This window comes from Acinonyx jubatus, chromosome A3 (genome assembly GCF_027475565.1).
Source record: "Acinonyx jubatus isolate Ajub_Pintada_27869175 chromosome A3, VMU_Ajub_asm_v1.0, whole genome shotgun sequence".
Taxonomy (NCBI): domain Eukaryota; kingdom Metazoa; phylum Chordata; class Mammalia; order Carnivora; family Felidae; genus Acinonyx; species Acinonyx jubatus.
Window position 1 is genome coordinate 78,964,051 of NC_069388.1, and position 24,434 is coordinate 78,988,484.

General features: G+C 38.5%; 1 protein-coding gene across 13 annotated transcripts in view; it reads left to right on the forward strand.

Moving 5' to 3' along the window:
• Positions 1–24,434, forward strand: part of EHBP1 (EH domain binding protein 1) — a 357,708-nt gene that overhangs the window by 17,853 nt on the left and 315,421 nt on the right. For 3 of the 13 annotated variants that reach the window (XM_053200659.1, XM_053200657.1, XM_053200662.1), the window contains exons 1-2: positions 4,855–5,094; positions 13,330–13,730. The exons of 1 other annotated variant lie outside the window; for it this stretch is intronic. In XM_053200659.1, the coding sequence (XP_053056634.1) occupies positions 13,627–13,730 (104 nt within the window). In that variant the 5' untranslated portion in view covers positions 4,855–5,094; positions 13,330–13,626. Of the gene's footprint in view, positions 1–4,848; positions 5,095–5,925; positions 6,043–12,085; positions 12,181–12,268; positions 12,501–13,329; positions 13,731–24,434 lie in introns of those variants that run through there. 9 more of the 13 variants (XM_053200655.1, XM_053200656.1, XM_027072360.2 and 6 more) reach the window with 9 other exon arrangements.

A 24,434-nucleotide genomic window follows, 5' to 3' on the forward strand; every position in this document is an offset into this window, starting at 1 on the left:
TTGACTACTGTCCCCTTTAGAGTTGAGTATAAACAATCGAATTAGGAATTGGTACATTTAACAATAATATCTTCCATGTTCCTGACAGACACCATTATGCCCTCATGGGAATTGTGACTATAAACTTTCAATTTTTGATCAATCAGAAAATTAAAGTTAGACAAATGCAATCAAATAGCCACAACTAAATTGGTACAGCAACTGAGGAAAATAGTATAGATATTACTCAAAAAATTAAAAATAGAGGGGCACCTGGGTGGCTCAGTCAATTAGACGTCTGACTTTAGCTCAGGTCATGATCTCACAGTTCATGGGTTTGAGCCCCATGTCGGGCTCTGTGCTGACAGCTCAGAGCCTAGAGCTTGCTTCGAATTCTGTGTCTCCTTCTCTCTCTGCTCCTCTCCTGCTCGCACTCTGTCTCTCTCTTTCTCTCTCTCTCTCAAAAATAAACATTAAATTTTTTATATTAAAAATGAAATACTGTATGATCCAATAATTCCACTAACTGGGTATTTTACACAAAGGAAATGAAAACACTAATTTAAAAGATATATGCACTCCTATGTTTATTGCAGCATTGTTAATCATAGCCAAGATATGGAAGTAACCTAAGAGTCAACTGATAGATGAATAGATAAGGAAGATGTGATATTATATATATATATAATATAAAAATATAATAAATAATTTTTATTTTTAAATAAAGAATATATAAAATATAATATATAATGCAGCCATAAAGAAGGATGGGATCACGCCATTTGTGTCAACATGGATGGACCTAGAGAGTATAATGCTAAGTGAAATAAGTCAGACCAAGATAAAAACAAATACTTTATGATTTCACTCATATGTGGAATCTAAAAAAACCCAAATGGTAAACACACAAAAAAGCAGAATCAGACCTATAGATACAGAGAATAAACTGAAGGTTGCCAGAGGTGGGGAATGGGGGAAGGGAGTGGGAGATACAGGTTCCCAGTTATGCAATGAGTTAGTCACGGGAATAAAAGTCACACCATAATGAAAACAAAAACAAAAGTAGCCCCAAGGGGGAGAGAAACAACTTTTTTAAGGTAGCAAAAACTAGATTATCATAATGGAAACAACTGTTGAGAAATTCTAAATGCCTCTTTTAGATTCTGCACACATGTATCCATTTATTAAAGGCAGGAATTTTTAAAATCACAGAAACAGAGTCGAAGGGGTCTTAAGAGGGTATCTCTTCTAGCCCTTACCTCCAGGTAGCAAAGTATCATTTTCCCATTTCCATTTTACAGATGAGGCAAATGAAGCAAACTTTGCTCGGTTTCATTTCCTGGCTTTCTCAGTTTCGGCTTCTCTCTCAGGTGGACTTGTTCTAGCAGAGGTCTCTCGTAGCAGAGTAGTCATCCTCCTAGCTACCAATCCCAGAAAAAATTTCTTCTCTTTCCTAATCATTCTACTTCTACCAGTTGTCCCAGAACCGTGTTTGCCTGGCTTGACATGGAGTTGTGTGTACATATATATGTATGTCTACCCCTCCCCCTTCCATCCAGAGAAGTTACGTGAGTTCCTAGGATGACACAATTAGTAAGTGATGGAGCTACAACAGTAACCCAGTTCTCTCAGGGTCAGCCTCATCATCTGCCCTGTGTGCATCACTGTAAGTGCTTGAGTTGCTTTAGACTACGAGACAGTAACAGATTTCTAATATCTCTTTTAATTCTGTCTTAGACTGCTTCTTCTGTTTGACTGTTTCTTATTTTATGAGCTATCACATTTGTGATAGCTTACATTTTTATTATATCACATTTTTTCTCTGAAACTAGTTTTAAGTTTCTTGAAGTCTCCAGCTGTGACTTATGTATTTTTTAAATGTAAAAAATTTTATACATTTTTATGCATTTTTACAATGTATTTTTTGACGTTAACACTTTCTTGCAAATAGTAGGCACCTGGCAAATATTTGCTTGTTTGAGCACAGAAAAGAATCCTCCCTACAGAATGTGAAAATAGGAGGGGAGTTAAACACGAGCCTTCAATTAGAGACGGATGGGGAAAATACCCAGCAGCACCATGAAATACATGGTTCTGGATCTCAAAAAAGCAATTCAAGCACATAAAAAGTACTGATTAAAACTTATCCTTTTTGTGATATAAAATACAGAAGATACTCCTAGGAATAGAATGTTTCCTGAAAGAAAATCTTCATTCAATCCCCAAACTGAGGCGTGTCCATGGGCAAAATGGATCTAGAATCAGAACACCTTAGATGTAGTAGGAATGGATTTATTCAAGGAGAATTTTCATTTTTATCAATTAGATACAATTTATAAACAGAAACTATAGATGAAACGCGTTTAGATAGTGAAAGAACATTTTAATGAGTACATGGGGGCGCCTGGATGTCTCAGTTGCTTAAGCGTTTGACTTGGCTCAGGTCATGATCTCATGGTTTGTGAGTTCGAGCCCCACCTTAGGCTCTGCGCTGACGTTGTGGAGCCTGCTTGGGATTCTCTCTCTCCTCTTTCTATGCCCCTCCCCCACTTGCACACGCATGTACACACTCTCTCAAAATAAACCTTAAAAAATAAAAAGGGGTGCCTGGGTGGCGCAGTCGGTTAAGCGTCCGACTTCAGCCAGGTCACGATCTCGCGGTCCGTGAGTTCCAGCCCCGCGTCGGGCTCTGGGCTGATGGCTCGGAGCCTGGAGCCTGTTTCCGATTCTGTGTCTCCTTCTCTCTCTGCCCCTCCACCGTTCATGCTCTGTCTCTCTCTGTCCCAAAAATAAATTTAAAAAGTTGAAAAAAAATTAAAAAAAAAAAAGAGTACATAAAGACTTACATAATATCTTCAATCTAAGACTATAGTTATACAATTTTAGTCATTATTGTAAAAAACAATTTAAAACATTAAGGGAGAATTTTAAAAAGAAATGGTATCACTCATAGCCTTTACACCCTAGCAAAAAATTTTATATTCTCTTTAAGTATTTATTCTCTGCGTATTTTTACATTTTCTAAAATCATAGAACACATATAAGATAAAAGGTAATTTGTAACTATTTTACCTCTAAGGATATCTAGGAAGAGAGCTAAAATATTTCTGAGCATAAAGCAGTGAAAATAAGCTTTTTATATTTTATTTTCTGAAAATTATTTTACCAAGTCAAAAGGGAAATTAGGATAGGTGTGTGTTTCTTAAGATCCTGTCACATTCCTAATAACCATTCTTAGAAGCTACATGTTGAGCTCCAAGGAATGCATTGATCAGATTGGCTTAGTTAACCTTTAACAAATAATCTCTCAATCAATGTAGTTTCAGTTTTGGCATGCTAATTTTACATTTTGTAGTTACAGTAGTGTTGCCCTATATCAATAATTTTAAAAAATGGATCAATATTATAAAGTGGTTCAATGAAGCATAAAATAATGATAAAATAGTAATGTAAATATTACAATTCAAATAAAGAAATAAACATAAATTATAAACAGAACTCCAGTACAAATATAGATTATAAATCTGTATTAGCTGTGACAAATCTATATGTGACTTTGTACAGGAAATAAATATGTAAATTGGAAGTACAACAATAAGTATCTGAAAATTAAATTTCATTGAGTGGGCTTTCTATTGTTAGTCCCCAGTGCATTGTCTCTTATAACATTTTTCTCAGTTAGCTTTTTTTTGTCATTGTTAAACGAAGCATAGTGTGGCCTTTTATCAACTGAGATTTTTCTAACGCAAATATTTAATAATGGTTTCCAACTGATGCAGAATGTGAGTTCCATGAGGGCAGGGATTTTATCTGTTGATGTGCTACATTCCCAATACTTAGCACAATGCTTTGAGCTTAGTAGTTATTCACAAGTTATTAATGAATAAATGAATTTTTTAGTAAAAACATCATCAAAGAAAATCAAAATCTTAAAACTATTATTCAAAGTTGTACTCTCTGTAGCAAAACTAGGTACAAGTTACATTGTTGCCTTAAAGCTTACAAAATCAGCTGAAAATTAATAAGATGTTAATATGAGAAAGCAGAAGGAACTATTGGCAAAACTATTTGATCAAAAACATTCCTGGGCATTGCACATGTGCATAGCACATAATGTTGAAGAGCAGTTACTATCATCATTCACTTTCCAGCATGACATATATGAAGAAGTACTCAACAAGTTACCCTTATTCATTATTGACAACCAACTGCAAGATTTGGGTAATTATTTTGTAAACTGGCGTGTAAAGCTGGAGAAGAGGCATGTATAAGGTAGCTTTGTGAGTAATTAGGAGGTATGTTATTATAAGAATAAAAGAAGTTCAGCAGTCATCAATAGGCTTCTGTTTTTGCTTTGGTTGTTTGAGGACAGAGTGAATATTTTAAAGATGATCAAGCTATGACCTTTAAATATACGTCTTTTTAGTATATGTTGTGTGAAGAAAGACACACAAGTACAACATTCTTGTTTTCTACACTGAAGTATATAATACTTGTTATCAGGGGAAGGGTGCACATATAAGTTTTTGAAATGAGAAATGGGACTCTGATAATGCCAGATAATTATTTCACACTAAGTGTAGCTTAGCACTATATTCAATATCTAAGATAGACTAAATTTATTTCAGGGATAAGATGTCATGGTTTTTAATGTTGAAGATACCAGAATTTTTTAGAAGATTGAACTGTGGCACAAAAACTTAACTCTTGCACAACAGTTGACCTTCTTTTTTTGGAGAAAAATATCAGTGATTCATTATCGGGAATATTTTAAAATAGCATCCAAAAGTTGCTACAAAATATGAAGAAATGTCCAGCACATCTTACAAAGTCCTTTTTGCTAGCAGGCTATGTTCTGCTCTCTGTAAGCCTCGTCACTAATTTGGTGATTTGCTGTAAAAAGAGAGATCTGGAATGATACTGCAGCTCTCTCTGGCTCTATGCTGTTGCCCTTGGCCTGGAATTTTTTTTTTTCACTTCAGCTTGCTTAAGCAGATTGCCCAAACTGTGCATGAGTTTTGCCCTCTGAAAGCTGGGTTCATTTTCCATTTCTACTCATCTGGGACAAGCTTCTACAAGAGGGCTTCTTTCCTTTGGCCCATGCCTAATGCCCTGGTAAGTGGGGTTCCGCCTGATTTCAGCTTGCTGTTGTTTTTTTTTGCACTGTTTGAGATGGAAATGCTCTGATTTAACACCACATGGTGGGTATTCAATGCCCTTCCAGATTGTGAATTCCTATTGCTTTTTCTTTGCCTCTCCTGTCTAACCTTATTATTTCAGAAGATGTTAATTTTATTATCTTGTTCACATTAAATATAGTCATCTAGGAATTATTCAGAGGAAAACACTGGCTGGATGCTGTTTCTGGTTACCTAGCATTTATTCCAATTTTTTAAAACATAGAAGAAAAGAAGCAGAGGTTATTCTACTCTTTATGATTCATCAAAGATTCTTTACATTTCATGGGAAATGGCCAATAAATCTTGGTCAGGAAACTCTACTGATTTTATAGGAGATAAATTTACTGAATTTAGCAAAAGGTTTCTCGGAAATGGCTCCTAATTCCAACTCAGACCTTTGTTGCAATACTTCTAGTAATGGCCCACTTATTTGTGATGTGTAAATATCTCATAACTGCACCTGCTTTCACATACACAGTATTTGTGCACTGTGACTTCACTATCCAAAAATTATCTCAAGTAATTTGAAGGATCAGACCAAGAGAATGGTGCAGACCAGCAAGGGTACTCTAGAGTCAAAGTTGTATTTAGCTGTTCCACATTAGGATAGCTGGGCCAAATATGCTTATGGCTGTCATCCACCCAAATGCTTAATGTCTGTGTGGTGTTGCTAGCATTTTGAGTCTCCACCTTTTGAATATCATTAATGCCTGTAATCATTCTTGAGGATTTCTGAGCCTTCTCATCATTCAATATACTCCTCCAGATTAACAATAGAAGTCAGACCTACTGAATCACCAAAGAATGGTCTCTATAGACTCGCATCTGTCTCTATCTGAATTTCAAGGCCGTTAAGGATGCTCTTCTGTCTCTACCAACCCAGGTTAGTCTTTCCTAGAAGCTATAGAACTAGACAAAACTAGTTTTTTAGGATGCAAATTAGGTCCTGGAATTAGTGTCATCTCAGGTTCAATGTACAAAATTTCGTTATGACTAACTGCATGACTTGTTCATGGGAAACTAGTATGGAAACAATTTAACAAAAGGATACCCTCTTTTTAGTTGAAAGATGGTTTTCTTCATTTTTTTAAGTTAAAACAATTTTTTTAAAGTTTATTTTGAGAGAGAGAGAGAAAAAGCACAGTGGGGGGTGGGGAGCAGAGAGAGAGGAAGAGAGAGAGAATCCCAAGCACACTAGCAGTGTGGAGCCCAATGCAGGGATCTAACCCATGAACTGTGAGATCATGATCCGAGCTAAAATCAGATGCTTAACCCACTGAGCCACCCAGGCACCCTTAAGCTTTTTGTTTGTTTTATTTTGTTTTGCTTTGTTTTTTTAATTAGAGAGAGAGAGAGAGAGAGAGAATAAGTGGGAGAGAGGGGCAGAGGGATATATAGAGAGAATCCCAGGCAGGCTCCATGCCCAGAGTGGAGACTAACGGGGTACTCAATCCCACAAACCCTGGGATCATGATCTGAGGTGAAATCAAGATTCCGATGCTCAACTGAGCTACCCAGGTGCCCCTGAAAGATGGTTTTCTGATGCAGCTTTTCTAAGCTTTCAACCAAAGAACTTGGGTTCTATGATAAAGAAAGAAAGACTGTTTTTAAAAGAATAAATATTAATTTAAAAGTATTTTGTTACAATTATTATTTGAGGTTTTATAGCAGGTACAAATCTCAATCTAAAAAAAATCTGGTTTTCAAGAAATATAATTTCATTTTTCTATAACTCAATTTCTGTTTCAAGCTCTGATTTCACAAGGGGTGGCAGACACTTAATCATAGTCACTTTGGCAGGGACTGCATGTAAATTGAAGGGGTTTACATAGTATCAGAGGAAGGGGGTTGAGCATTTGATCCTTGCTCCTCCTCTACCATGCTGGCTCTCCCAAGGTTTCCAATCTGCATCCTTCCTCAATAGCAGTCATTCCCACACATTGCTGCTGGGTCAATCTTGGTCTATCAACAAGGCCCCTTTAGGTCTGTTGGTTTCTGTTCCCTCTGCACCCTTTTCGGTGTCTGGAAATCATTGTGTTGGGTTTTCAGAACATTCATGGTACTATGTAAGGCTTCACTGTCCATTATGGTAGCTATCAGTCACATGCAACTATTTACATTTAAATTAATTAAGATTAAATATTAATACTCCTGTTTCTCAGTTACACTAGCCACATTTCAAATGCTTAATAACCCCAAGTGACTAGAGGCTACTATATTGGACACGATGAACATTTTGTTCATCACAGAAAGTTCTATTGAACTGTACTCTAAAGTCTGGGCTGGGCTAGACACATAGTTCAGCTTTTTCTTCTCTCTGGGGTCTTGCCACCTCCCTTTGGCTCTAACAAGGAAAAAGAATGTTGAGTTATCTCTCTCAGATCTCAGATTCCATAGATAGATCCTGCTATTTCAACTGCACCTCTCCACAACTTGTGCCAGAGTAGAGTGAAACTAGGACTTACTGTCCTAAGGACCCACCAGCATCTAGCTTCTCAATATTTTCCTCCCAATTCTTCTTCCCCTTCCAGTTCAGGAAATCCATTTCTCATCTCTATGAAAAGAAGTTTCACTATTGTCTATAGCAACAGTATCCAATAGGAATATAATGCAAGCCACATGTATAATTTAAATTTTTCCTGTAACAATATTAACATGGTAAAGTAACAGGTGAAATTAATTTTTAATGTCTTTTATTTAACCCAATATATCCAAAATATTATAATTTCAACAGGTAATCAATATAAAACTATGAATAAGATATATTCCACTCTTTTTTTTTACATAAGTCTTTGATATTGGTGTATATTTTATATTTACAGCACATCTCAATTTGAACTAGCCGTATTTCAAGTGTTCAATAGTCACCTGTGGCTAGAGGTTATCATACTGAACAGTGTAGGTCTCTAATAGGATCCATTTCATTGCTCCCTAAAGGGCTATGATTTAGAAACTCAAAAGCCAGGGAAAAGTTCCCTGTTTCTCTGCATTCTGTTATATTCCCTTCCTGAAACAATGAGCAAAGACCAGCCTAAATGAGGGTGGGTGTGATGCTGAGGGTGTATCAGGGTAGAGTCTAGGAGGAGAAAGGCCATAAGATAAAAAGAAGTACATGGAAAAACAACTACTACAGAAACCATCAATTAATATTTTAAAGTATTAGCCTGCCACAATGAGTATTTTTAGGACATAAGAACTGCTGTAGGATTGTCAGGAGTAAATTTGTTAACTGTGGATTTAAAAGAAATAATTTCATTAGCAGTTAAAGATTGCAGGAATGTTGTATATAGTATAACTGCTATGGTAACTGGAAAACAATGCAAAAACCTGCAGTGCTATTATTGGGAGTAATCTTATTAGTATGACTAAGGCACAGATAAGTTCTATTAGTAGTTAAATCCTGCAGTAATATGTCTGACAATTTTTACTGCAAAAACTGTAAAACCTAAAGATAAAAATTTTATCATCAGGAATGACAATAATTCAAGCCTTTGGTTGCATTTCATGGACTAAAATCTCCATTTTGGAGGTTTCTGAAACGGTGACTAGCAAAGCTGCTTCAAGGAAAATACTTTCTATAATTTCAAAAGTGTCATGGCAAAGAAGATTGAAATTTTGGAGATTTCCACTTATTTCTTTGTATTCTGTCTTCACTGTGATCTTGATGAAATTTAAAGGCAAAATCAAAATTATTTTAAATGTTGAATATTTTGTGAAGTAAAAATCTATTTATAAAATTTTGCAGTCAACACCTGGGTCAAATGAACAGGACAGTTAAAGTAACATACATCCACAGGTCTATTATGCAGCTTAAGTCTGAGATGGAAGGAAATGATAAATCAAGACTGGAGTAAGTAGGGGATTAGAAAAGGCTTTGAGGTGTAGTTCTTGTGTGGAAGGGCGGGAGAGGGTCGGAAGGATTTGCACACCGGTAGGTAGGGAGAATGGGGGCTTTAAGAAAAAGGTAACTTCCAGCATGCCAAAAGATCTCAACTAATATATGCATGAAAGGTGGTCATGAGAATTGAGGGTAAGTGAATTTATAGTAATTATTATAAAATCTCGAGCCCACATAAGTTATTGGTTTTCTGGTCTTGGTAATCACTGAGACAATGGGAAAGGAATAATGTTAAATGCACTATTTCTTTATTCCTGAGGTAGCTATGTTTGGCAGCAACTAAGTATTGCTCAAGTATTCTTGAATACTGGTTGTTTTTTTCTTGACTGTTTATGTTCGCTACCAAACACAATGGTGTACATTATTAATTACCATTTAGTGACTGTTTTACTATGTATCAAGTACTTTAGCTACATATCTTCCATCTTCTCAACATCCCAGAAAGGCAGGCACAGTTATTTGTTTGCTAGAATAAGAAGTCAAGACTCAGAGAGGTTAATTTGCGTTGTTTTCTTGCATGCTAAACACCTGTTTATGAAAAACTCCTTGAGAATAGGGACTGTATCTTTTATGTACTATTAATTGTATTTAATATGATCGATACTCAGTTGGTTTCAATAAGTTTTAGCTAAGCAGATGAAAAAAAATCTTAAGATATTCTATAAGAAAGTTTCTTCAATAAATTTGGTTAGCAAACAGGTTATTTAAAAAAAGTTATGAGAGAAAAAGCTGTTTGGTGGAGACTTTAGGAGCTAGCTTATGAACTTGAGCTCAGCAGCAGAACAATGTCAAGGTCTGCTCTTAATTTCTTCATTTTGAACCTCAATCTCTTCTTAGCAATCTGTGCAACTAGAATGAAAAAGAAGAGTTTACATCCAGGAAAAATACTTCTCCAAAAATAAAAGCTGTCCTGTAAGAAATTCTTTCTTAGTCTCTTGAGAAAGATTCTTTAGGGGCCCTATATACTCCTTCTCCTTGGTTCTTTTTTTTTCTTCTTCTTCTTCTTCTTCTTCTTCTTCTTCTTCTTCTTCTTCTTCTTCTTCTTCCTCAAGAAAAGACATGTATTTAAAATAGATTGCTTTTAAGATAATTTCTCTACAATAAAATCTCTCTCCTTCCCCCCCCCCCCGCCGAAGATGGGAAAGAGTACTAAATGAAACCAGGTTGACCACATAAGAAAGTTTGGAAAGTTCTGAAGAACAATAATAAATGGGATGCAAAACCCTCCTGATCATCATGTGGGTTGTTCCTGAAGGGCAACTTAGATTAAAATAGTTTATGACCATTTCTATAAATTAGTCATAAAAAAACCCCATACACTTAAAGTCTGTTAATGATGCAGAATACATCACTATATGAGATCATAATGGCTGTAGGTTGTAGTGACTTAGTAAACCACTCAGGAAGGACACATGAGGACTCTAAGATGTACAGAAAATAAGAATCAATATAAATATTATGGTTATCTTAATATTTTAAAGTTAAGACTGTAGCAAAATACATGATATCTATGTTCTTTTCTGTAAAGTGCACATTGTGTTCTTGTGGTGTTATTAGATTAATTTCTTTATTGAAAAAGGAAATATAATTAGATACTGGATTCAAGACCTGTCTCCCCATCTCTCCTGATTCTTCAGTCCCTCTCTCCTTTTTCTTGCTCTGCTTTTGTATATAGATGTGATCAACTCTCACCATTGCCCTCCTGTCCTGTCCTTCAAAGAGTCCGTCCCTAGATCCCGATACCTTTTAAGGCATTTTGTCCAAGCACTCTGCTCTCCATCCTTAGTAAGATTAGCGATGGCTCTTAATTGTTTCGGGGACCCAACTTGTTTATTTTCTTTTCATGTTAGTTACCCTTTCTTTTTTCATACTATATGGTGATTGCTTACAGGGTACTCCTACTTCTCTGACCATTCCTCCTCAGTCTCTTTTCCACTTTACTCTGCTTATTCCTTAAATGTTGGGATCCCCTTTCCTTCAATATCATTCTTTGCCCTCTTTCTCTAATCCAGGGGTCTATGAACTACCCAAAATTGAAAGCAAATTTTTGTGTTTTATGATAGGATATATTTTCCTCCTTGGGAGAGTGTCTGTAGCTTTCATCAAATTCTCGGCTTTCATCAAATTCTCAGAAAGGTCCTTGGCTCTTTTTAACAAGGTTAAGTGTCCCTGCCCTCACACTCTGCTTGGGTTATTTCATCCTCTTCTTTGCCTATAACCACCCTTTTTATATGCCAGCCACTCCCGAGTCATTTACAAGGGAAAAAGACCACAGCGGGGAAAGAAGGAAGGAGGAGGAGGAGGAGAAGGAGGAGAAGAAGGAAGAAGAAGAAGAAGAAGAAGAAGAAGAAGAAGAAGAAGGAGGGGAGGAGGAGGAAGAAGAGAAGAAAAAAGAAACCAGGATTCAAAGAAATGCTGAAGAATCAGAACAAGAAGAAATTGCAGTGTAAATATTGTTTCCAGCTCAGTTTATTCAATCCCGTTGAGGAACAGTACACTGAATGTTAGGCGTGCGTTAGCAGGGTCATTACTCCAGTTTGTCAGAGGAAAACCCCCAGGAGGAATCGGGTGAAACCAAGGCCGTGTGCGCAAACAGCTAGTGGCGGAGAAGGCGCACCCAGCTCCTAGGGTGGGGACAGGAGAGTACCAGAGAGAAAACCACAGCAGCCGTACTGCCCACAGCTACAGCGAAGCCAGACCGGGCTCTACTTTCACTGAGTCGAGCCAGAAACCCCGCCCGGCACCCAGCGCACCTTTGACGGACATCCAGTTTAATCAACCATCTTCCAGGTCACTATAAACACTCCTTACTCCTCCCGCCTATCGTTTCTTTCTCCAAGCCAATCAGAGGAGTGGGCGGGATCGTCCCTGGTGGATTCCAATTTTTTTTTTTAAAAAAGGGTGGACTGTGCGCCGCGTTCCGGCTGGGGGAAAAACACCTCCAAAGCTGGGGGGTGGAGCTCCTGTTATGGGCACCCAGATTGGCCAGTGAAGTGCCCCCGCCGCTCAAAGGCCCGCCCACCGAGATGGGCGGGGCACGCGTGGTGCCCGGCCAATGGCGGCGGGGCGGACGGAGGTTGAGCCGCCGTGGGTAGGGTTAGTGTGAGAGGTGCGGCGGGGGAGGTAATGATGATGGTGGCGGAGGAGGAAGGCGGGGGAGGGGTTGCTGGGCACTGAGCAGCGGCTCTGGCAGGGTTTTGTAGGGTGGGGGACGGTCGCGGGGCGACTGCGTCCGGGAGGGGGCGGGCGTGAGGCGCGCCGTCCGCCTGAGGGGCTGCAGACCCCGGCTCCCGCGAGCGCCGCGGCTGGCTCGGCTGTTCCATGTGGCTCCGGCGGGGATGGAGGACTCGGTGGCGGCGGCGGCGGCTGCTGCTGCGGCGGCGACGAAGGAGCGGCGCTGAGGAGGGAACGGGGCCAGACTCAGCCCGACAGCGGGATTAGAGGTGTGAGGAGGGGGCGGGAGTGGACGTTCGGCGGGGACGGGGCTCGGGGACCGGGCTGGGGTCTTCAGGCATCGCCTGGGTGACAGGGACCGTGGGCGAGCTACCGCCTGCCACCGCTGTGGGGCAGGGGTCTGGGCTCTGTGCGTGAGAAGAGGAGGCTCTAGAGGACTGTTCCCTTCGGATGGGGGAGGGAGGCACCGCACCCCATACTCTGCACTTGCCCCGCTGGTCATTGCTTCACGCCCAGGCAGGAGTTTCCATTTCCCTCCGGTTGGCAGCAAAGGTGGAGAGCCCAAGTGGCCTGGAGCCCGGACGTTGCCCTCCCTCTGCCTTGAGATTTCCCTCCACTCCTCTTTTCCCATCCATTTCCCTCCTCTGAACAACAGCATTCCTCCTTGCTCCTTAATCTGTTCCAAGCACATATTCAAAGACTGGAGGCTATTAATTATCGGCTGAAAAACAAAGTTTATTTAAAAATGTTCCACTCCTCCCTCTGACTGCCGGTGGACATTAAACAGCATCCCTAGACTTTCCCGCTCTGCTCGCCCTTCTGTGATGCTAGGAGGGGGAGGCAGGGCCCCGACTAGCGTTTCTCGATTGTTGTTGATGCTGATTACCTGATGTGTTGCTCTACGTCTTCGGTGTGAATTGTAATTTCTTCCTTGACGTCTTGCATCCTTGATGTCACTGGCTTTTGAGGTTGGTGTTTTGTTTCATTGTTTGAAAAACATGCGGAGAACTGAGGTTGTCTGTTGCAGTGTTATCTAACCTGGGTGGTTAGTCACTCCTCAAGCTTCTCTCATATATTTCTCTTTGTTTTGCTTTTCAGTCCTCCAGAATACACATAATATAGCCCCTGAGGTGGAATGGTGATGTCTTCATGAGGGAACCTCCTCTCATTCATCCTGTCATGTGTATCATACTGTTCTTGACTGGGCCATTCATCTAAGATGGGATTTACCCTGTGAAACAGGGAGAAGACTTATGGACCCCAAACATCATTTCAAGTCGTAGTTGAATTTTTTTTAAAGTACAGACATACATGCAAAGCTCCTTTCCTTTGGGCCCTCTGCTTTGTTAAAGCTGCTGTGTTGCTAACCCAGAACTGCTCAAGTGACTGCTCATCATGGCTTCAGTTTGGAAGAGACTGCAGCGTGTGGGAAAACATGCATCCAAGTTCCAGTTTGTGGCCTCCTACCAGGAGTTGATGGTTGAGTGTACCAAGAAATGGTAAGACATGTCTGGGGGTAGAGTTTCCTGTGTTGTGGCCTAAACTCCGTGTGGCCTAAACTCTGCTTCTTCTGACAGCAGATTTACCTTTCTGTAGTGCACGAGTGTGTACAAGCTGTGCAGGGTACAGATTACTCTAACAAGTATCGTGGTATGCACTGTTGCTGCTGGTACCATCCCTATGGGTTTTAATTATTGCACTTTAGTATGGCTCAGAGGACTAACTGTGAGAGCTTACTAAGTACAGTTGATTTGGTCTTGAGGTCTTTCATCATTAGTGTTAGCAAAACTTTGATTTTTTTATAATTTGAAGGAGGTTTAAAGAATGACTATTGAATATTGTAAACATGCATATATTTTATTGTAACCTGTACATGTTTTAATATGGAAATCTATATTCCTTTGGGGTGGTGATGATCAATTTTATTTTGTTCTTGATTTTTCATTTTTCTTGGCTTAAAATAAATAATTTTTCATTATTTGAATAATGTAATGCTAGCCCATACAACCTTAGAAATTCTTTTGTTATATGCTTAGTCAGGCAACTGTATTTTATTTTAATTGCCTAATGGGATACATTTCTTGGCCAGACTTAAGGAAGCAATTAGTAGTGCTGCCTATGATTTGCTTCTTTCTACTTGAGCAAAGTAAATTTAGGGCTTTCTTTTCACTGCTTTGAATGGTAAGCAAGAATTCTTATTTAGTAAGTGAAAAAGAGTTAATCTGAAGCAAATGGTCCTTTGGGTTTTGATTTATTTCAGTGTTTATGTAGTGTTATTGCTACATAAGTCTATTTCATTGTCCACAAGGACTGTAATCTCACGTCTGTATTACCTTTCGTTTTGACATTCTTTTTATTCCATGAAAGAAATGACTTGCTCTATTCTAGAACTCTTATAGCATATTTGAATATTTGGAAACTAGTTTCTGAATGTTTTTTTCTTGAACTTGTAAGAAATGTTATTTTATATGCAATTCAAGAAATGCATGCACTAATTACCTACTTTACACTAGGCACTGTGGCTTGAGAGTTGAATATGACATAATCCCTACCCTCAAGGAGCTCACAGTCCATGGTGATGACAGTCGTGTAAATAACTTCACTCTGATAGGAATAGTAATACAAATATGTATGATGTAGGGATTTTCATCTGTCTCCATCATTTAACAGTTGGTATGCTTGGGGACAGGTTATTTATTTCTCTGTGATTTAGTTTCCATATCTGCAAAAGAAATAATGGTACCGTTTCATAGGAGAGATTATTGTGAAGATTAAATGAGTTAATACCTGTAAACTGCTTGGAACAGTGTCAGGCACATAGTAAATGCCCAGTAAATTCTATTATTACTTGCAAAGTTGGCAGTGGAGGAAATAATTCTTTAAGAGAAGAGGGTATGGTCTCGGGATGGCTTCCTGGGATCTGAACTGGGTTTTGAAAGATTCGTAGTAGTTGGCCAGAAAGCCAAGGGAGAAGAAATGAAGGATATTCTAGCCTGAAGCAACAGCCTATGCAAAAGCTTGGAGGAATTAAATAGCATGGGATGTGCTGGAAATTCAAGCAGTGTATTTTGATAATAATGGGGCTTAAAGTGCAGGATAGGGGGAGTGCAGTGGGATATGATGCTTGAAAGGCAGGCAGGATTCCAATCATGGAAAGTTAAGTGCTTGGACCATTATATGTGGCTTGGACTTTATTCTGTGGGTGATGGGTGGGGGGCATAGTAAAAAGTTTTGAGCGGAAGATACATTAGGTTTGCATTTTGGAAAAATCACTTGGATAATAGTGTGGAGCAGGTATCATAGTGGAAAGGGTAACTGGAGGCAGCAATGTCAGGGTAGCTGTTGCAGTAGGTAAGGTGAGGAAAAAGGCTAAGACTAGGGCAGTGCAAAGGAAATAGAATAGACTGGAGGAACACTTAGGACACCAGATAGATAGGACTTGATGGTCATTTCAGTCAGGAGGCTGGAACAGATGGGGATGAAGGAGAGGGAAAGGCCTAGATTGACACTCAAGTTTCTGGTTTGGAAGACTGGGTACTGGTAACCAAACTAGGAAGATCCTCATTGTATTTTTTAACTGGGCAGTATACTGGGAGTATCACCTTTATGATGGTTAAATTTGAGTCTTTTCTTAAGGGATGTAGAACACATCAGGTGATTCTTTAGTTACAAAATCAGTTTCTTGGGGTGCCTGGGTGGCTCAGTCGGTTAAGCATCTGATTCTTGATCTTGGCTCAGGTCATGATCTCATGGTTCATGAGATAAAGCCTCATGTGGGGCTCTGCACTGGCAGTGTGCAGCCTGCTTGGGATTCTCTCCCATGTCTCTCTCTGCTTCTCCCCTGCATGCACTCTCTTTCTCTCAAAATAAACATTAAAACGTCCACAAAAAACAAAATCAATTTCTTCCCTATGGTTTGCAGCATCGCTAATTTTTTTTCCCTTGAGAAGTGTGTAAGTTATTGTTAATGTGTCTCAATGTGAACGAATGAAAATTTAACTTGATTACAGATGAATAGATGCCTTGATCATTTTTAGGGATGGCCATTATGGTATACCTATTAAATTAGGTCTTTATGATAGGAAATGGCTTTAACACTAGAAATATTTGGATGTTCTAGACTTTTCAATTTTATAGTAGTCACATGGAAGGTAAACAAGTGTTGAGAGGATAAGAAAATAGATCTGGTATAGGGAAGAAGGAATAAACTATGAAAAGAACAGATAGCATTCCATTGGGATTGTGTCTTTGGAGGTAACCTATGTATATAGGTTCTATTGCCTTTTAGAACCTTCTTATTTAAAATGTTTTCTGAGAAGTAGGAGCATTTGCAACACCTGGGACCACCTGTTAGACCTGCTGACTTTCAGACCTTGCCCTAGACCTACTGAGTCACATGGTATGCATGTTAAAGTTTAAGAAGCAGTATTTTCTTTTAGAGGGTGGGGGAAGAGAATCATAAGCAGGCTCTACGCTCAGTGTGGAGCCAGACGCATGGCTCAATCCCATGACCCTAGGACACTTAACCAACTGAGCCACCTAGGCACCCCAAGAGCCAGTATTTTAAAATAATGTTTTCAACCTTACCAAGTGTCCTCATGACTCCAGGATAAAGTGTATTAAAAATACACTGACTTCTGCATGAATTTGAAACTCAAGGAATAAAGATGAAACTTGAGATTAGGGGGTCATGGGAATCAGGATATGTTTTTCAAGGGAGAATGTGTTATTTCTGTGATTAAGGCAAGGAGAATGTTTCCCCTGTTCTGTTGTCATGGCCCTACAGTATGAGCCTGGACATGCCAGATAACAGGATGAAGGTAAGAGTTTAAGGATCTTTTTTTAGATCTAGGCCATGAGCAAACTCACAGTACTTTACCTTTGATCAAAGGATGGGTTCTATAGATTAGAGGATTTGGGGCTTCTGCTTTCTCAAAGTTCTTTTCTCTCTTGTCTTACAATATTTCACCTTTGCTCTGGCTGATGGGGTGTGAGTCCACTTCCTGATTCTTTCATGGTGTAGTGGTTCTAGAACTTAGGTCAAGAACAAAAACGTGAATGACTTTTATTCATCTTAGAGAAGGGCACTATACTGTGAGGTCCTATTCCTCATCACCCCTTGATTGCCACGTAGAGGCTCTAGCAAATTTGGAGATGTTAAGGGTTTATATCTTCTACTTTTATTGTTGTTCCCAAGTCATTTAATTATTAATCTCACTTAATTGATGAAGCTGTGAGACTGGCCACTGGAGATGAGTTTGAGGGAAAGAGACTGTGCTGTCTTTTTTCTTAGTTTATTTCTTATTTGGTTCTTTCATCATTTGTAGGCTTTTAGATTCTGAGGAAAGTCTTCACTGTATGAGCTCTCAGCAGTTATTCAGGTATTTAAGGAAACTACTTGAAAGTTGGCAAGTTGTAGTTATGATAATTTAGGTTACAGAACTCAGTTGTGGTAGGAGCTCCCCAATACATGATGTGAACCATTATGTATGAGCATATATTGTATTTTGTGTGTGTGTCTGTATCATCTACATATATGAATATATTTTATCTAGGTTTTTATTTTATTTAATTCTTAGTTATGGCATTCAAAAAGTACTTAAACTACTATAAACTTTTCCCAAAAAGGCAGAAATACATTTGCTTCTGATTTTCCATGTCATGTAAAGATTCCTTTTTTCTGTTTTTAAATATATATTTAATTATAATTTATTTTAAAAATAGGTAATATGATCACATGGCTCAAAATTCTAGAGGTACAAAAACTGTGTGTGTGTGTGTGTGTGTAGTATGTATGTATGTATGTATGTATGTATGTATGTATCCCTGAAAGTAACTTCTCATTTTCTTCATTGCTTTATACCTCTTTGTGATCTCAGGATTTGAAAAGTTAAAAAAAAGCAGTCCTTCCTAGTGCTTAAATTTGTGATGCTGGCCTATTAGATAAAATGTAAACTCCTAATCTGATGTTCCAGGCTTTCTGTAACTGATCCAGTTTAGTTTTCCAGTTGGACATTGGAATGTTGCATGTACTTTAAGTATTGACTTGAGTTTATGAAGGCCAAATTACATTAGTAAATACTCATTCAGATCCACTTCTTTGGATGGCTTCAGCAAGCATTTCTCTGTTGACCATTTAATGGAGTGAGTTAGAGGTACATCAGCTTTTGTGTAAAGAACCTACTTTTGAAGTACATTTAAAAAAAAAGAAAAAATAATTGGACACAAGTTTGTTTTAGTGTGTTTTAGGAGTGTATAGAAGACCAGTGTGTCTGGAACACAGTAGAACAAAGGAAGGATGATAAAGAGGTGACGTCTGAGAGGTAGGTAGGCATTAGATAATGTATGGCCTTGAGCGCTTTTGGATTTTAAGTACAGGAAACCATTGGAGAAGTTTGGGCAGGGAAGCGATATAATGTGATAAACATTTTAAAAAGATTATTCTGGGGGTGTCTGGGTGGCTCAGTTGGTTGAGCATCTGACTTTGGCTCAGGTGATGAGTTTGAGCCCTGTTTTGGGCTGTCTGCTGTCAACTCAGAGCCTGGAGCCTGCTTCAGATTCTGTGTCTCCATCTCTCTCTGTCTCTCCCTGCTTTCTCTCTCTCTCTCTCTCTCTCTCTCTCAAAAACAAATAATCATTAAAAATTTTAAAAAACAAGATTATTCTGGATGCCTTGTGGAATACGAATTGTCATGAGTAAAAATGAAAGCAGGGATACTAATTAGGAGGCTATTGCAGTAGTCCAAGTAGCAAGGAGGTAGTGATGGAGGTGGTGAGAAATGGGCAGATATATGCAGGTAACAAACATACATTTACACCACATTTTACTGAGGTATACCTTACACTTTTGCATACAATAAAATGCATCACTTTTAAGTATATAGTTCAGTAAGTTTTGATAAATGTATACACCCATGTAACTGGAAATAAATTTTTTGAAGGAATTGTTGACAGGACTTAATGATGGATTAGATATGATGTAGAGTCAGAGATGGATCAATAAGGACTGTAGACTTTTGGTTGAACAACCAGATGAATGTAATGTTAATTATAGGGATGGGAACACCTGGAGAGGAAAAGGTTTGGCATGAAGGGGAAATCAAGAATTGGCTTTGCTTTTCTTAAAGTATGGGACATCCAGGTGGAGATTTAATTAAGCAGTTAATTACAAGAATCTTGAGATCAGGAGAGAGAAGAGGTTGGAGTCTCTTAGTAAATAGATAGAATTTATAACAATGGGGCTATAGGAAATTTCCTGTGGTGTTAATATAGATTACGACGATGGAGGACTGAGCCTTGGGACACTTCAACATATAGAGGTAGGTAAGAAGAGGAAGAGCCAGCAAAGGAGACTGAAAAACAAGCATTAGTAAGTTAGGAGGAAAATTAGGAGACTATTCTCTGAGGAACCAAGTGCAAAATGTGTCAGGAAGGTAGCGTTTAACTGTGTCAAATACTGTTGAGAGGTTGAGCAAGATCACAGTGGCTTTGGCAAGGTGGAGAGAGCTGGTGACTTTGAGAAATAGTTTCAGTGGACAGGTAGGGATAAAAGCATGATTAGATTGGGGTAGGAGAAAGGAGGTAAATATGATCAATGTAGATACTTTTCACAGAGAATTTTGCTACAAATCAGAGAACTAAGGAATAGCTGGAGAGAGACAAGGAGTCAAGGTTTATGTTTCACGTGGAAGATTTGCAGCATATTGGAATGCTTGATGGAAATGGTTGGTAAAGAAGGAAAAACTGATGGTGTGCTGGGAGAGGAGGTAACTTCAGGAGAAAAGTCCTTGAATATGAGAACAGGAACAGGATCCAGTACCCAAGTGGAAAGGTTGAACTTGAGTAGAAGCAGGAACAATTCATTGTTATAAGGAGAGAAGGCAGATGACACGGGTAGAGAAGCAGGTAGATTGGTAGATTTGGTGCAGGAGGGTGTGGACATTCTCTTCTGTTGGCTTCTCTTTTCTCAGGGAAGTAATATTAGGGGTCATCAGCTGAGAGGGAAGTGACAGGTGTTGAAGGATTAAGGAGAGAGGAGGTATTGTCAAAACAAGAATTGACTAGGGAAATGTAGAAAGATTGCTGCGTGGTGCTGGGACCTTCTTAACTTTGTGGTCTTAAATTTAAAATGAATGCAACCAGCAAGTTTGCATATTTTAATTGAGCTATGTTCCTTATTTGGGTTCAGGCATAGAATAGGCAGAGTTGGATTTAATCAGGGTTGGGTTTTGTCATGAATGCATAACTGAGAGAAAAAAGGGTGAGGAAATTGAGAGTGAATGCACAGGAATGCTTATAGTGATGCACCATGGAGTATGAGATGGAAAAGGAGGAAAATAAGGACATGAACGGTGGGATGGTCAATGAAAAAGTGAAGAGGGTAATGCTTTTGATATGTTCAGGAGGTTGAATAGTTGTTGGGGCTGAGTTACCAGAGTGAAAGAACTGGAAAAAAGTGAGATGTTTGATTGTGGAGGAATTGGTTAAAGGTAATGATGAGATAAAGGTTGTAGTCTCCTCTGGATCACGTTTGCTTATCAGTTTAAAAAAATAAGCACATGGGTGCCTGGCTGGCTCAGTTGGTAGAGCATGCTAATCTTGACCCTGGGGTTGTAAGTTTGAGCCACACATTGGGTGTAGAGATAAATAAAATCTAAAAAATATATAAATAAGCATACATCCTCAATATGTTTTTTTAATGTTTTATTTATTTTTGAGAGAGAGAGTGAGCACAAATGGGGGAGGGGCAGAGAGAGAGGGGAACAGAGGATCTGAAGTGGGCTCCACACTGACAACAGAAAGCCCAATGCAGGGCTGAAACTCACAATGAGATCATGACTTGAACTGAAGTCAGACACTCAACCTACTGAGCCACCTTGGTGCCCCCTCAATATGTTTTTAATTAATATTCCATATACATTAAATATGAGTATACCTTAATTTTTTTTTTTAAATAAATTAAGTGGAATTTCTTCTATATTTGAATGGGTCATCTTTTGTACTATAAGATTATAGCTGTTAGGGTGCGACAGTGGCAGTTGGTGATTGAAGTGGAATGGATGAAAAGATTTTTGGGAGTGAAGAGGTTAGTCAAGGAATTTATAGGCTAAAGTGTGGGACAAATGGCCTCTCTGGCTCTTGAAATTGCCAAGACTAATTGCAGGAGAAATGGTTAAGACAGGTGCTAAAATTTTAATGAGGGGAGAGGTAAGGCAGAAAGTTTTACTTTGCAGAACTTCGTGTTACAAGTTATGTGGATCTTGAACCCCTTATTCCTTGAAAGGAAATAGCCCAGTCTTCTTTTGCATGTGATAAATTGTCAAAGGTAGATTTAACTTTAGTAGATAACAAATTGATATGTTACTTTGTTAGCAGTTTTATGTTAGCGTTTGTGGACTGTTGTTTTTTTTTTTAAACTGGAATTGATACATGTTGTATTTTATCCAGATTTTAAACATTTATTACATGTGAAATTCATTTAATACATGTGAAAAAGTTCGATTGTAGGTTACTTAAGGAAAATAGTGAGGATACTTTATGCCATAATTTGATATTGTAGTGCTTATATCACAGTTGCCTCCACACCAGATTCAGTAGCCTCTAGATTGTTGGCACACTTTGGCCTGGTCCAAGCTGTTTCTTTTGTAAATAAAGTTTTATTGGAATATGGCCATGCCCATTTGTCCATAGCTGCTGTCACACTAAAATGGCAGAGTTGAATAGTTGCTACACAGACTGGGTGGCTGCAGAGTTTAAAATATTTACTCTGGCCTTTTAAGAATAAGTTTACTGTCCTCTGCTCTAAATCATTGGAGTTACTTGCCGCTACTGTTTGTGGAATCTAGAGTCTGGTACCTTTCTGTTTTCTCTGTGCCCAACCTGCAAACTATCAGTTCAACTTAATGTAGTCTAACTGCATAAGAATGGAGGCGAGCCCACAGTGCCTGCCTTCCAGCTATAGAAAGAAACTTTACAATAGCTTTAAAGAACATTTATATCTGTGTATGTACAAAAATATATTTTGTGTGATCTTGGACAAATTACTTAACCTCTTAGTACTTCATCTGTAAAATGGTGATGAAACTAATAAAGTCGTTTTGACAATTAAGTGAAATAATACTTGTAAAGGTGGTTAGAATAGTGCCTGACATATAGTACGCACTCAATCAATATTACCAATTGTTATTATTGTCATTATCTGATTATTTAAGCAATAAGTGATGAAGAGAACTATCTAGACAAAAGGATAGAGTAAGCAAGAAGACTGAAACTATAACCTGAACACTTAAGAGTGTTAGAGAAAGACGAACTAGCACAGAAGTTTGGAGTGACACGAGGGGTGGGAGTAAACCAGGGAGCATGCTAGAAGTGCTGTGCTAAAATTAACTAAGTTTTGGCAATACTTTGGCTTTTGGGGAAAAGAACTACATTATCTTTGCCTCTGGAGCAAAATCAGTTCATGTGGGGTTTTTTTTGTTGTTGTTTTGTTTTTAATGTTTATTCATTTTTGAGAGAGAGAGAGAGAGCGCGAGACAGCAGGAAAGGGACAGAGAGGTGGAGAGACAGAATCCCAGGCAAGGTCTGTGCTGTCAACACAGAGCCCACTGTGGGGCTCGAACTCACGGAACTGTGAGATCATGACCTGAGCTGAAATCAAGAGTCAGATGCTTAACTGACTGAGCCACCCAGGTGCCCCCAAATCAGTTCACATTCTTATAACTTTATTTACTTTCTAATAATCACTTCAACTAAATAATATGGCTAAGGAAACTAATTAAATTCATCTAAAGTAGAATTAATTTGCCAGCATTTGTTTGTGTGTCCTATGGTGACTATTTATGATATTTAGGATATATTTCTTTATGATAAGTTTTCTTAAAGAATTTTTTTCCCTGTCATGATTTTTTTAATGATCCCATTTAGAACACTGTATCTCTCAGTAATATGAAATTCCCTTACCTTAATTTGTTATCAAGTTTTGGCTTGTGTATTTGTTTTTAAGTTTATATATTTATTTTTGAGAGACAGCATGAGTGACGGAGGGGCAGAGAGAGAGGGAGATGAAGAATCCCAAGCAGGCTCCACAATATCAGTGTAGAGCCTGATGCGGGGTTCAAACCCATAAACCGTGAGATTGTGACCTGCGTTGAAATCAAGAGATGGACACTTAACTGACTGAGCCACCTAGGCACCCTTTGGTTTATGTATTTTAAAGGTTGATTAAAAAAAAATTTTTTTTTAACATTTTATTTATTTTTGAGAGAGAGAGACAGAGCACAAGTGGGGGAGGGGCAGAGAGAGAGGGAGACACAGAATCCGAAGCAGGCTCCAGGCTCTGAGTGGTCAGTTCAGCACAGAGCCCAATGTGGGGCTCGAACCCACAAACCGTGAGATCATGACCTGAGCTGAAGTCGGACATTCAACCGACTGAGCCACCCAGGCATCCCAAAGGTTGATTTTTAAAATGAAATTTTGAGAGGTTATTTGAAATTTTACTCTGACGATTTAAGTTTAGTTTCACATTAGTTTTGCAATTAGATACTCAGAGAACTTAAAACTAGGCATTTCTAGAAATGTGCTGTTGATGTTTCAAATGTGTTTGTTCTAATTTTGTGGAAAATTTCAACAAAAGAGCTACTGAAGTAGTTCCCTGCATGATATAAAAATAGGCCAGTGTACTGAAGGAAAAATTGCACAAGCTTTTTGAACTGAATGCTCAGTAGGGATGTTCATATTCTGCATCAGGACTTTTGCATATTTTATAAAAGGAGTAGAACTGAGTTTGTGAAATGGGGGCTATAGAATTACAGCAGGATGTTAGTTTATGTTTGTCTTATTTGTTGCTATTATAGTGATATTTTCAGGCAGGTTTGCTAATAAGTACCTAAAGATTTTCTTCAATACATTTGTTCCATTAAAATATCTCTTTTTGTCACTAACCCTAGTGTTGTTATTTTAAAAGTACTTTTTAAATGAGAAAGCAGTTAAAAAATTGACTTTAAAGCTCAATTAACAATAAAAGCATTGACTTTAATTAAAGAAGTTATCACTTTAAAAGTTGACACTCTGCCCATGTCCGAAAGAGTTTGTCTGCTTAAGAATTTAAAATAACACTATGTTGACTAATTTAGGGATATAAATAGAACAGCGATACTTTTGAGGATCAGAGAATGCATGTTACTGGACACTTAAGAGAAGTTACC